The sequence below is a fragment of the Onychostruthus taczanowskii genome, unplaced genomic scaffold, assembly GCF_017590055.1.
Source record: "Onychostruthus taczanowskii isolate IOZ18803 unplaced genomic scaffold, ASM1759005v1 scaffold28, whole genome shotgun sequence".
NCBI classification, from domain to species: domain Eukaryota; kingdom Metazoa; phylum Chordata; class Aves; order Passeriformes; family Passeridae; genus Onychostruthus; species Onychostruthus taczanowskii.
Genome location: NW_024500128.1, coordinates 8483714 through 8496544, shown reverse-complemented (window position 1 = coordinate 8496544; position 12831 = coordinate 8483714). Strand labels below are relative to the sequence as shown.

The 12831-nt window shown below is 40.2% G+C and overlaps 1 protein-coding gene across 1 annotated transcript in view; it reads left to right on the top strand.

Moving 5' to 3' along the window:
* The window catches only part of STAC (SH3 and cysteine rich domain), a 72566-nt gene that overhangs the window by 21077 nt on the left and 38658 nt on the right, over nucleotides 1–12831 (top strand). Inside the window, exon 2 of the mRNA XM_041407793.1 lies at nucleotides 2454–2730. Within this exon, the coding sequence (XP_041263727.1) occupies nucleotides 2454–2730 (277 nt within the window). The remainder of the gene's footprint in view (nucleotides 1–2453; nucleotides 2731–12831) is intronic.

The following is a 12831-nucleotide window of genomic DNA, read 5'->3' as shown; positions in this document are numbered from 1 at the left end:
TATGTGTCCTCTGAACATTCTGGGAGGGAATGCACAGAATACATAGTTTCATGCTCTTTAGTGTTTATCCACAAGTTTGGGCAGGTATAGCCTGAATGCTGGACTATTCTTTTTTTGAAAAACTTGACTTTTCTGCTTGGGGGAGGAAAAGATGCTGGTAGATCCCTCAATTGCTAAATGGCTGTGTGCAGGAGAATGGGATAAGGATAGTAAATGCAAGCTTCTTAAAATGTACTGCATACATTATCCAAACTAGCAGGACTGTCGTTTCATGATAAAACAAATACTGTATTGCACAGCTTAGGTTTCCTTCTCTGGCAGGAACAGCATTTTGAAATTTAATTAGCTTCATGTGGCACTGTAGAAATGGATGGCAAATCAATAATGGAAGCCATTTCAGTCACCTTGTGGTGTTGTAATTCTCTGTGTTTTGCTACACTAATTAGGTCTGACTTCAGTGAGGAATGTTTCAGGAGCAAGAAGGTGAATTATTGCTGAGTTCCTGGCTGTCACTGGGGAGATGAAGTAATCTCAGAACTGACTAACCTCAGTGATTTCAAGAGCTGGTAACTTAACATCCAAGAGGAAGAGGGAAGATCTCACATTCTGACAGTGCAGTTTACAGTGAGTTTTAAACTCAATCACTCTGTGGCTTGGGCTTCAGCTGAAAGAGCTTCAGAAACCATAAACTGCACTTACAACATAGTTGGCATTTAATTACTTAATTGCTCTTATTTTCACATTCCCCTCCAGACTGAGAGTTTCTTGCAAATAGGTATTTCCTTCCTTTGGATCCAGGGCTCCTCCTCTGAACCCAGAGTGAGTTGTGGGTGGAGAGAGGTGCATGTGAGATGGGCCCCAGGTTTGGATGCCTCCCTACACCCAAAGCCATTGCAAAGGAACAGCTCAGGAGGTAGAATGCAGTTTGCTTTCATGTAGCAAATCAAACACTGTTAACTGGAGCCAACAGCAGCTCCTTGTCCATTTATTTGACTCTGGGGTTTTATTGTGAAACACTGCGTAGAAAGCTGGTGTCTCCCTCTCCAGGAGCAAGCTTCTTGCTTCTGAAGGTGGAAGAGAGGTTTTCCCTGAGAGTGTCTTGACTCTCCTCTCCAACACCATGCTGTCAGCCTCATCGCAAAGAAAACAGATGAATAAGGAGCAGAATCTAGGGAGAGCAAGTACTCTGAGGCCGCTAAATCAGTGTGACGTACCACTTCTATGCTTTTTTTGGGAAAGCATGTAAACTCCCTCCCTTTATATTAGTGTGAATTATGATTCCAAATAATCATTGCTTCTAACATAAACAGTTTCTGATATAAACCATTCCTGCTGGTTACCACAGACAGCCTGAGCGGCATGGAAAGTTTCAGTTGTTACATCACAATAGAGAATAGCAGCGGTGATTGAAATAATTTTGCAGTGGTTTGAATAATGCTGAGTGAAAGGTGATACAGAACTATTGCACTTCACAGAGGGCAAACACAAAGCAGACTCAGAGCTGGAGTTCCTTTTACCTGGCCTCTCCTTGTGGGATGTTGGAGCTGACAAACCCACAAATTCGTGTGGCTAATTTCCTAATCACATCAGTGACTCATCCAGAACCCCTCTCAGCCTTATACAAAACTGGGGAAGAGAATGAAAAATTAGAGGATGACTGATATGGCACAAGGGCATTTAAATATAAAGAGCTTGAGTTAACAACTCTAATTTAGTAACGCCTTATTGTGGTGCTTTACAGTCTGACAATCAACACACAATACAACATACAAGAACATATGTGAATGTGTGTTAGCTAGTATTAATTAATGCATTAACTATCAACTGGCCAGCTAATTACACTCTTACTGCTGTTAAGACTTCTGTCCTTAAAAAAATAAATAAAAGTAGAATTTCTTAGTCAAAGCCAATCAAATGCATATAATCTAAAATATATATAATAAAAAATGCATATAATCTTTGTTTCTGCCAAATCCAAGGACTTTAAGTATGTAAAATATATTCACTGAATTCACTTGTCATGTACCACCATTTAACAGGTATTCCTCCAATGGCTTTACTGACTGATTAAGTACTCTTAGAGGATGAATAATGCTCTAAGTTCCCTCATGCTTGAATACAAAGGGTGCATTCTCCCATACCTACAACTTTCAGCAATACTTCTTTGCTCTTGTACCTGCAAATAAAGACCAAAAGAAGCATTCATTAGGACTATCAAGTGTATTGTCCATCAGAAAACTTATGTAGGGTAGGTTGTTTTCTGATTGGGATTTGTTTTCTTTGCTCAGAAATTGCTGGTTAAATGTTAAAGTCAGTTTTATTGTTCAGGTGGTTTAAGGTCTGACAGTAGCTCCCAGGTTTGCTTGGCAACAACACACCCCAAAACCAGGAGCCTTGCATTACTTTTAGAGTAGAAAAAAAAATAGTAATTATAATTGTTTTATTTGTTGCAGCTGCAGAAACTGAAACGATCCCTCTCCTTCAAGACTAAAAGCTTGCGGAGTAAAAGTGCAGACAATTTCTTCCAGAGGACTAATAGTGATGTGAAACTGCAAGTAGACTTGATGCCTGAGGTGAGCACAAGCACTGGGCAGCTCCCCAACTCAGACAGCCAGGCATCTTCACCCACCAGAGCCCAACAGCTGCCAGAAAACAGCAAGACTCACATCTTCCAGGAGCACATATTCAAAAAACCAACCTTCTGTGATGTCTGCAACCATATGATTGTTGGTAAGAAACATTTTATTTAAAATCTCATTGTGTGTCCATGCTAGAACTTGCAGGATGACCTTTGTCTAACTTCTGTGAGCCCAGATATCTCCTTGAGAATATTCATGCAGAGGGATTCTGGGTTTATGTCATATCTGCCACAGGCTAACACTTCTACATTTGTTGACAGATGTCTTGCCTTGTAGACACACACTGTTATCACAAATTACAGGTGAGGGATTCAGATAGAATCAAACTCTTCTGTCATCCAGGTTATACTGAGCACCAAGCACAAGTTGTAGGCTACACTAGAAGCAGCAGAAACACATATTTCAAATGTGTCCACTATCCTCACTCTTTCCCACAGCAGTAATTTTAACTTTCTTCCTCCTCGTGTCTGCCCTCACACCCTGCACCACCACTTTCACTGTAGTGACCATAGCTACCTCCCCCAGCTGTCCCACATGTCACTTAAGGGACAAGAAGTAGCATCTGCTGGGTGGTAGGCACTTACCTGCTCGTGTGGGTGTGGATGTTGGCTGTCTAGGATGAATATTTTGGGAGACCAGGTCAAAAACCAAATATAACAGCCAAATTTACACTGCAGAAAGTCAAGTATATCAAATATATACTTGGGACTTATGGGATTCTTCTACCCAATCCCTCCTATGCACAAAACCTCACACTAACTTTATACCTTTGAAAGACAGGCCTGTCTACTCTCTGAAGCTGTCCATGATTGTGTAAGTTCCAGCTAGGGACTGACTGACTGGCTGACTGACTGACAGACTGACAGGAGATAATTTTGTTATTGTCTCTAGTGTGCAGAAAAAGTCTCCCTGCTGAGCCCTGCTTGTAAGGTAATTTTCAGTGCAGTGTGAAGTCCTAAAAAGCCAGCCTTCATGCAGATCATCCATGGGGCTGTGCAAGGAGAGGTCAAAAGATAAGTACAAGTGCCTGGAGGTGTAGAACTTGCATGGCCACCACAGTGGGAAGCTGCAGGAGTTGCTATTCAGAAATTGATCCTGGAAATTCACATCCTCATGGCTAGTGTTGTGCACATGATTTGGTCCTCCTGCTTACTTACCATCTACTTGTCCCAGCACAGTGGAGCAGGAGTAAATTCAGCAGCAATTTACCGGTGTGAAAGTGAGTGACACAATTTACAAGCTTTTAGGCGGGACAGGGAGGTAAACATGTTAATGATTTAGCTTCATGTCGAAGTAGAACAGGTCTTTGAGTACAAAATATTGTCTGCAATTTGTATAATTTACTGTCAGAAACTTACGTCCCTTGGCATGGAAGTCACTGCCTTCTAGGTAAAAGTATGGTAACTTCTTGAAAGATGCTGATAGGACTGATCAACATTTTGCAAATGAGGGTGCTCAGTGTTCCCCACTTGAGTGAGGAATTTGTGGTCTTTGGAAAAGGCAGCTGTCTACAGAACATTAAAATTGATGCAAGACAATCTTGCTTCCATAAATTAACTTATATTCTCACTTCACCACAGCTGTACTGAATCCAAGGAAATGAAGGTATTTTAATCACAATTTTTGGTGTAATTTTTCCAGTCTTTTAAGGTTTTTTCTACTTGAAGTGGTAAAATAAATGAAAGAGAGAAGGAGTAAAGTATCAGTATGAGGGAAGTTCACAGTCCAGAATTTGACAGGAAGTCTGGAAAAGTAGTTAATTGAAATAACTTTATATATGAGAAAAGGCATGGAATTTGTCTGCTTCAGTAATGTGGATGGATGTTCTATCAAAGCTTATTTTCACAAATATATACTGCAAATATAAGTTCCTTGAATTTCTGGCAGCTTCTTATGAAGTTGTATGGAGATAAATATCATCACAAATCTGCATGAGTCAGCAGTAGTGTTTCAAAATACTGCTGCTCATGACGGATTATTGCTGGCAGCAAACTTTGCAGAGAGTAAATCCAGTTCATAAACACTCCTGCCCTTGTCCTTTGCTGGGCAATCTGTGTCCGCCTGGAATAGGAAAGTCCTGAAACACAGCTCTAAGCTTCAAAACATCAGCTTTAACCCCCTGTGCTTTCTGAATTTTTTTCTGATCTCTCTGCTGAGGTCTTTGTTTTTCTGTGTCTTAGCCACTTCTTTAGCTAAAGAAGCCTTTTATAATTGCTGAAGAAACTACTGTGACCTATTTTGTCTGCTAGCAGTCTGAGTCAGGTAAATTGCTCTGACCTCCTCCAGCTCATCTTTGCTTGGAGGAAAGGCAGAAAAGATGCTGAGAGTTTTACCTTAAGATGCCTTAGAGTATAGATGCCCTGATTTTCATAGACAAATGTATTCTCTGTTCCTGCCATCTTCTCTTTTTGGTCCTTACTGCAGTCGTGCCTGGTTTTACTGTATTGTTATTTATGCAGCATGGTAGATCTCGCTGTTAACTGTGTGCCATTCAATTAACCCATATAGGTTGTGCAGCTGTGGATTGTAGGAGTAGAGAAGCAAAACAGGCAGCTTTCAGGAAACCCTGTCAAGCCTGCTCCCAAAGACAGACTGAAAAAGCCTCATTTCTGTTCAGGGACTCTGACTGCTTGAAACACGGAGCCGATTTGTTCTCTCTATTTGCATTTTTCACAGGCAGTGACATTTAAGAGTAATGAGTCTATGACTTTAAATTCCTCATTGATGAGAATAAAGGCAAAGACAGATACATGTTTTGAAAGCTGGAGGAAAGATTCCAGGAAAATTTTGTCTTGCCTTTAGATGGCTTCACTTTTGCCACCAAGAATGATTCCAGGCTCACCTTAAATGGCACTCTGATCTATGAACTAAGCAGCTCTGTTTGGTACACGGCAGCGTAATGAACAGTGCACAGCATGAATGTGCAGTGACTGCTTCAGTCTCACTCACGTGGCAGAATCCATCTGTAGCTTCAGAGTGAGCAGGACACATGGAGCAGAGGCAGCAGGTTCCCTGTGCTGCTCGTTTCACAGCAAAATTAAAGAATTTGAAACATTATCTTACTAGAAAAAAATACGTGCATCATCTCTCTTTGATCCTTGGGCACTAGGAGCCAAATATTGCCTTTGGGATGCAATGCAATCAGTATATATATATATATATATTTGAGTAAACTTACTCTTTCAAATATTTTTCATGCATCCCAGAGTACAATGCAACATATTAGAAAGAAAATCTGTTTATTGGTGTGATTTTTAAAAAGGAAAAAGAGTATTAATAGTATATTAATATTCATACTGCACTTTGAAGGCAGGAGTTGGAGTGTTCCTATTAATTGTACTAGACTGAGACTCAAGTTCCACCTCAGTAAACAGAAGAAAAATTTGATACAGAAGCAGTCATTTTCTGTCAAATGAAATAACGGAGGAAATTTCACATTTGAGGGAGCTTTGATGAGTGCATGCAGAATCCATTTTACATTAATGGGGCCTTCTTACAGCATCTAATTCTCCGACAAAAATCATCATTTCTAATAATGAATTCAACAGTAATAGTTCACATAATTTCAGAGCAAATCAATAGTGTGTTGGAGCAGACTCTGCACTCCTTTCTCCCACTCATTGTTTTGCCGCTGTGGGTGCCTGGCATCGGTTAGTTTAGGACTGGGGTTTCAGCTCCACTAAGGGCTGCATATTTTCCTAAACATATCCACCCTTGAACATCCTCTCACAGTATGTCTCTTAGAAAACCATTAATTTTAGTTAGAGGTTTTAGTAGTAGTATTTATTGCTATTTTAATATCTAACCCCAGCAAGGGAAAATTTTGAAAATCAAAGTGTCTTGTGGAATGTATTACTAGATCATCATTTAGGAAACACTGGGTTTATTGGGTTTTTATTTTACATCACAGTGATAAGAAATCAAGTCAGATACCTCTGAGTTTGCATTGTGTTACCTACCATTTTCTGTGATTAGCAAGAATGTGGTAAGCTTTGGCAATGACAAATTAAGGGAGGCAAAACCACCTAGCACCAGCAAAGATAGATACTGTTAAATTAATGTTGCATCAGATTATGGTCTTAAACTATGCTGATCAGAAGCAAGTTCTTGCTTTTCTTCAGTCTCTGGTGTGTCATCCATCATCTCTGTGACAATTCGCCGTTGAAGAAAACATGATGTCAGTACTCTTTAGTTGTAAAACATTTGTGTATTTTTTAAGAAAACCTCCATCTGTAGAATTCTCAATGTTTTACTCATTTGCAGATCATTTCCTGTGCTGATTCACATGGAAAAAATGTTATTTTCCACATATTCCAAGCATATTACATGCAATTAATGTATTCCCATCTAAGTCAAATATAAGTAATACAGAAAAAAAAAAAAAAAAAAGCACTTTGCTTTTAAAAATATATTACTTTAAAGTCTATCTTTCAAAGCTGTGTTTTAAAGAAATATATCCTTGTTTATATTGTATCTTTCTTTGTGTTTCCAAAGTATATGTAACTGTTTCACTCCATTCTTAGCCTTAACTATGGCAGATAATGTTAATCAAACACCTGGGGGTTTTTTTGGCATACCTGTTAGAGCATGTTTGCCTGGAACAAACTTGCAGGAAGACCAGAAAAAATTGTGGTATGCAATGTCCAGTAATGGTCAGAACCGGGTCCTTCTGGGTCATACCACCCCTGACATATATGCATTTTTAGGTGTTCTCAAGGCCGCTGGGTTTCTGGTTTGGATGCAGATTCTCTGGACCTTTGCAGCTCTGCATAACTCAGTACCTATCCTCTCAGGGAACTAACCAGATTGCAGTTAAAAAAACCTGTGGAAAACAAATAAACAAGTTAAAAAGATAAAACCAAAATATAGCTGTAGTGTAGCTTCCTTTCTGTCTATTAATCAATAGTGCTTAAGCAATGAAATTGTGTTATCCCTTCAGAACTGACTCACTCCTACCACCCTCTGTTCTGATTTAGCCAGTCATTCTGAAGGTTCAGACAGCCAAAAAAATACCATGAATAATTCTTTCTCACTTCATCTTTTAGAAGTAGCCTGTATTTCTTTATTTCACTGTGCAGTTGTGGCCACTAGAACTTTCAACCACTTTCATCCCCAAAGCTGTATTGTAAAATCCTCCAGAAAGTGAGGGTCAAAGTTGATAAATTGGGCAAGCTTTTCAAATGCAGGAATAAAGGAAAGAAAGAGATCTAGATTGAAGCTATGGTTTCCTTTTTCTGTTGGATTCTGCTTTGAACATCTTCTCTTAGACTATCAGTAACTGCGACTAATAAGTACTGGAAAAACTCCATGGTTAGAGGAAGTGTTTATATAACTGTAATTTATGTGGATGTTTATTAAATATAGAAAAATTTCACAGGAACTATGACACAGTGCTTTCTGCCTCCAGTCTGATCAGCTCTCTCCTAAAAAATATGCTTGACTTTTTTTAAGCTTGCTGCCTCATTTCATGAAGTAGGCATTCTGGTTTTGTCCAAACCTGCCTATATCCAGCTTAATCCAGGTAGACAAAGGTGCAGTAAATGGTCACATATTGATCACCACTTTTTGGCAGCAAGACAAAGTAGAAGTACTCCTGGAAGCATGACTGTAACTGGCATTTTCCAAGGCTATGGTAGTTTGGAAGGCTCTTTGGACAGAGATCTTGGAAAAAACAAAACCAAAAAGAGGCATTTTTATTTATCTTGCAGGATGAAGGCAAAAAATAATGTTATTCATTCAGTCCTGCCCTCCACTCTTCCTAGTCTCTCTAGCATCTACCAACACAGATGAACTTGAGGGAAGAGATTCCTGCTGCCTCTTCATCGGAACAGAGTTGTCCCCTCTAGAGAAGGGTGAAGAGCTTCCAGCAAGCGGGACATACACCTGGAACAGGGTTTATGTAGTCACAGCCAAGCCTTCCCACTTCTATTCTCCAGACACAGTATTACTACAGCAGTATAAATTTGTTTTGTTTATTAGTAAGAGTTTTCCTATTGAAAGGAACTTTTACTAGCAGCTGAATCATTTTTTTTTTCATTTGTGAGGAAATATCATAAAATCATTTCTGACCAATCTGATAGCTTTCTATGATGGCATGGCTGGCTGGGTAGGTGAGGGGAGAGTGGTGGATATTTACTACTTTGACTTCAGCAAGGCTTTTGACACTGTCTCACATAACATCCTTGTAGGCAAAAGTAAAGTGTTGGATGAGTGGACGTTAATATGGATTGAGAACTGGTTGAACAGTAGAGACAGAGAGTCCAGTTGGAGGCTCATTGCTAGTGATGTTCTCCAGGAGTTGTGACCAGGTCCAGTCTTGTGCAACACATCCGTCCATGACCTGGATGAAGGGACGGATGCATCCTCAGCAAATTCACTGACATTACAAAACCAGGAGGAGTGGCCGATACCCCAGAGTCCTGTGCTGACATCCAGTGAGACCTGGTCAGCCTGGAGAGTTGTACGGATGGGAAGCTCCAGAAATGCCACAGAACTAAATGCAGGGTCCTGCACCTGGGGAGGAATAATCCCAAGCACCAGTGCAGGCTGGGAGCTGACCTGCTGGAAAGCAGCTCTGCGGGTCCCAGTGGACAACAAGCTGTCCAGGAGCCAGCAGTGTCCTTGTGACCAAGAAGGGCAGTAGTATCCTGGAGTGCATTAGGAAGATCTTTGCCAGCAGGCTGAGGGAGGTGATCCTGCCCTGATCCTCATCTGGAATGCTGTGTCAAGTTCTGGGTTCCCTGGGCAAGAGGTACATGGAGCTCCTGGAGCAGGTCCAGTGGATGGCTGCAAAGATGATTGGGAGCTTGGAGAACTTCACTTAGAGGACAGGCTAAGTGAGCTGTGGTTGTTCAGCCTCAAGTAAAGACATGTGAGAGGGGATCTCAATGTGTGTAAGTACCTGAAGGGGTTTTGCAAGAGGATGAAGCCAGGCTCAGCAGTGCCCTGGAAGAGAACAAGGGACAACAGGCACAAACTGAAACAGGAAGATCCATCTGAAAATGAGGAAGAACTTGTTTACTGTGAGAATTACCGAGCACTGGACCAGGTTGTCCAGAGAATTTTTGGGGTTTCATGTTACAGAAATGTTCAAGGCCCACCTGGCCATTTCCTTGCAACCTGTCTAGTAGAACCCGATTCAGCAGGAGATCAGACTAGATGATCTTCAGATGTCATTTCTAAACCCAGTCACTCTGTGATTCATTGAAAAAGGGCATTGTGTAACCTTTTCAATAAATGCTACCAGGTGCCATCACATATATTACTAAATGATCTACAATTCCTGCCTCTACCTCCTCCTTCCCTACACTAAATTTTCTCCTAGATTTAGGATGCTTCATTCCAGCTGACAACAATGAATGGCTCTGGGCACCTAAATCTTCTGGCACTTTTGAGAGTCAGTGTGAGTGAGAATTGCTTAAATCATCTCTGTCTGCCATGCTAAGATTTAGGGCAAACAAAAACATTGTATTTTTTTAACACACATCTGCTAAAAATTGGTGTAAAATAATAATTTTATCCTATTAGATTGAAATTGAACCTGGCTTATCCTACAATCCCTTTCTTGTTTTCTTGAATTAATAACTCTCCATAAGTATAGACCTTCCTCCTGAGTGGAGCCCTGTAAGAAGGGCCAAACAAAAGCCTTCTGGAAATATGAAGTACTAATTCACCCAAACTGTGCAGCATGCATTTAACTGTTAATTATAGACCAGTCAGGTATAGGTAATATCATCTGGACTCTCCAAAATTTCCCAGCAGTGGACATTCTGTCTGTTAGAATAAATAAAGTGGGAATAAACAGAAGTGAAGGTGTAGAAACACATATGGTATGTGCAGTATAGGTGTGCTCAATCTACTTCTACTCCTATTTTTGATAAACATGGCAAAAAGTATCTAATTCATACAGTCCCACATTTGTAGGAAAGCTACAGGGAGCCACATATTATCCCTGCACCAAATAATTACTTTTCTCTTTTAACAAAGAGTTAAACATGCTTTAAAGCAAATATTGAAAAGAAAATATTTAGATTGTTTATCCTCTGGGAGGGCTTCTTCCTCTGAGATGAGGCAAGAATGTTATCAGTAAATTGGATAATCAGGAACTGCTTAGCTGAGAAAAGAGGGTGGAAATATATTTTAAATTCTAATTTGTCCTTGAACAGCATCAAACATGTTTCACACTAGATAATTTTCAAGCTCACTTTAATTTGGGGGAAATTGCTATTAATATGAAACTGGTTAATCCTCAGTCAAAAGAGACTTTAATACTGTTGACCAACATTTGCTGTTTAATTAGATGGAAAACAATAAGCATTTCTAGAACATCTACAATTAATATTTTAATATTATGTTAGCCATGGTGATTTTTAACCAAAAAATACATTAAAACCACCAAACACCCTATTCAGTAGTGAGTAGTTTCCCGGTACCATTGCTCCTGATATCAGCTCTAGTGAAGAACATAATGGCAAGCTCAAGTTTTTTTAAAGGCCAAGGGATGAAGCAGAATGCTAGTGAGGTTTTCACATCCTGTCATGTACTTTTCCAGAGCTCACATGGGATACCGGGTGTTTACAGATAAGCAAATTAAGTGCATCTTCTTTCAAGCTGACCTTCTTGTAAAAATATTATTTTTCTCTTTAGAGTCCTTATCTACCAGAGTGTGACTGTTATGTGGATAATTACAATGCTGAATAGCTGACAAAAGCATCATCCAGAAGCAAAATTATTAGAAGCTTTACCTAACTCTGAGTTGCAGAAATCTTAAAATGAGGCACTTAACAGAAATGCTTCTGCGAGAAATAGCACACTGCCATCATGTAGAGTAAAATGCCTACCCACATTTACTTGTTGCTGTCCTTAATATAGAAGGATGTCTCAGAGAGCAGTGATCCTTGCGGCTCACATGGATCATCGCATGTTTTCCTCCTTTGGTAATAGGAATGCAAGTTACCGCAACTTCACCAATGCTCTTCTCTGAACTGCTGAAATTTTAGTTTGCCAGATATACATAACATGTTTTCCCCCTTGACATAAGTTTATCTTGTACACTGAAGGATGCTTTTAATTCTGAAGACATGCTCAGTTAAAAATGGCATGTAATTGCAAATTGTGACTTCATTGTAGTTTACTTTATAACATGCAGGGAGTTGTCTGTGTCCATCATTTGACAGAAGTTTTTCTTACTCACTTAAATAGTAATTGGTGCCACATGGAACTGCAGGTGTGCTTTAGGCCAGTACTGCTATGTGTCAAGTAATGAATTCTCTCAGGTTAGAACATCTGCTTACAGCAGCAAGGTGAGACATTGTCTGTCTTGCAGTGTTTATTACACTGTAAAAAATTCTAGTGTGGAGAGCATCTGGGCACCGGGTTTTATTGAAGAAACACTGACATTACAGATGTTACCCTATTTATTTTTTCTTACACTATCTTCCTCCCTCTTCACCAGCCTTTCATTCCCTAAGTGTCCCTTTCCCTGCATGGAGGGGTCACTACTAGTGACATTGGGGCAGAAAGTCATTTTTTATTCCTGCTGTGATGCTGCTTGAAGTTGCCCATCTCAGGCACAGTTCCTGGGCATCCCCTGGCATTGATGTCCATCACTGAATGTCCATCACTGATATACAACATTGATATCCATGGCTTCTTCATCTTCAGGATCTTCCTGCATTTCCCAGATCCCTCCCCAGGCCAGGATCTTTACCTTTGTGCCCCTTCTTCTTTCTGAAAACGCTTCTTTCTTTCAGGAACTCTTGGCACCAAATCTTCTTTCTGGAAACCAGGGTCACAGTTCCTCCAGTCTAAATAATGTATGTGCATAAGAACAGCACATGATCAGCCTTTTGACCAATGCTCTGGTCTCCTGTCACTTTATTAATTGCAGGATTTGGGATATACTCTGTTTAGTCAGAGTTTAGTCAGCATTTCCAGCAGCTCATAGAGGTTGCAGCTTGCAAGTAGCAGCCTCTTGCCTGAGAGTTCAGGGGCTCTGTTTCACACATTCACCCATGCACTTACACAGCAGTTACCTGCTGCCTGTTCCTGTTCTTTGCCTATGACAGCTCCTAAATCTTAATACCTGTGTTGACATTCAGCTCTGTGCCAGTACCTTCTGACACATTGATCTGCTCTTTGATGGACTTTTGTTATGTGTTATAGCTTTGTACACTGTACAACTGTACAACAG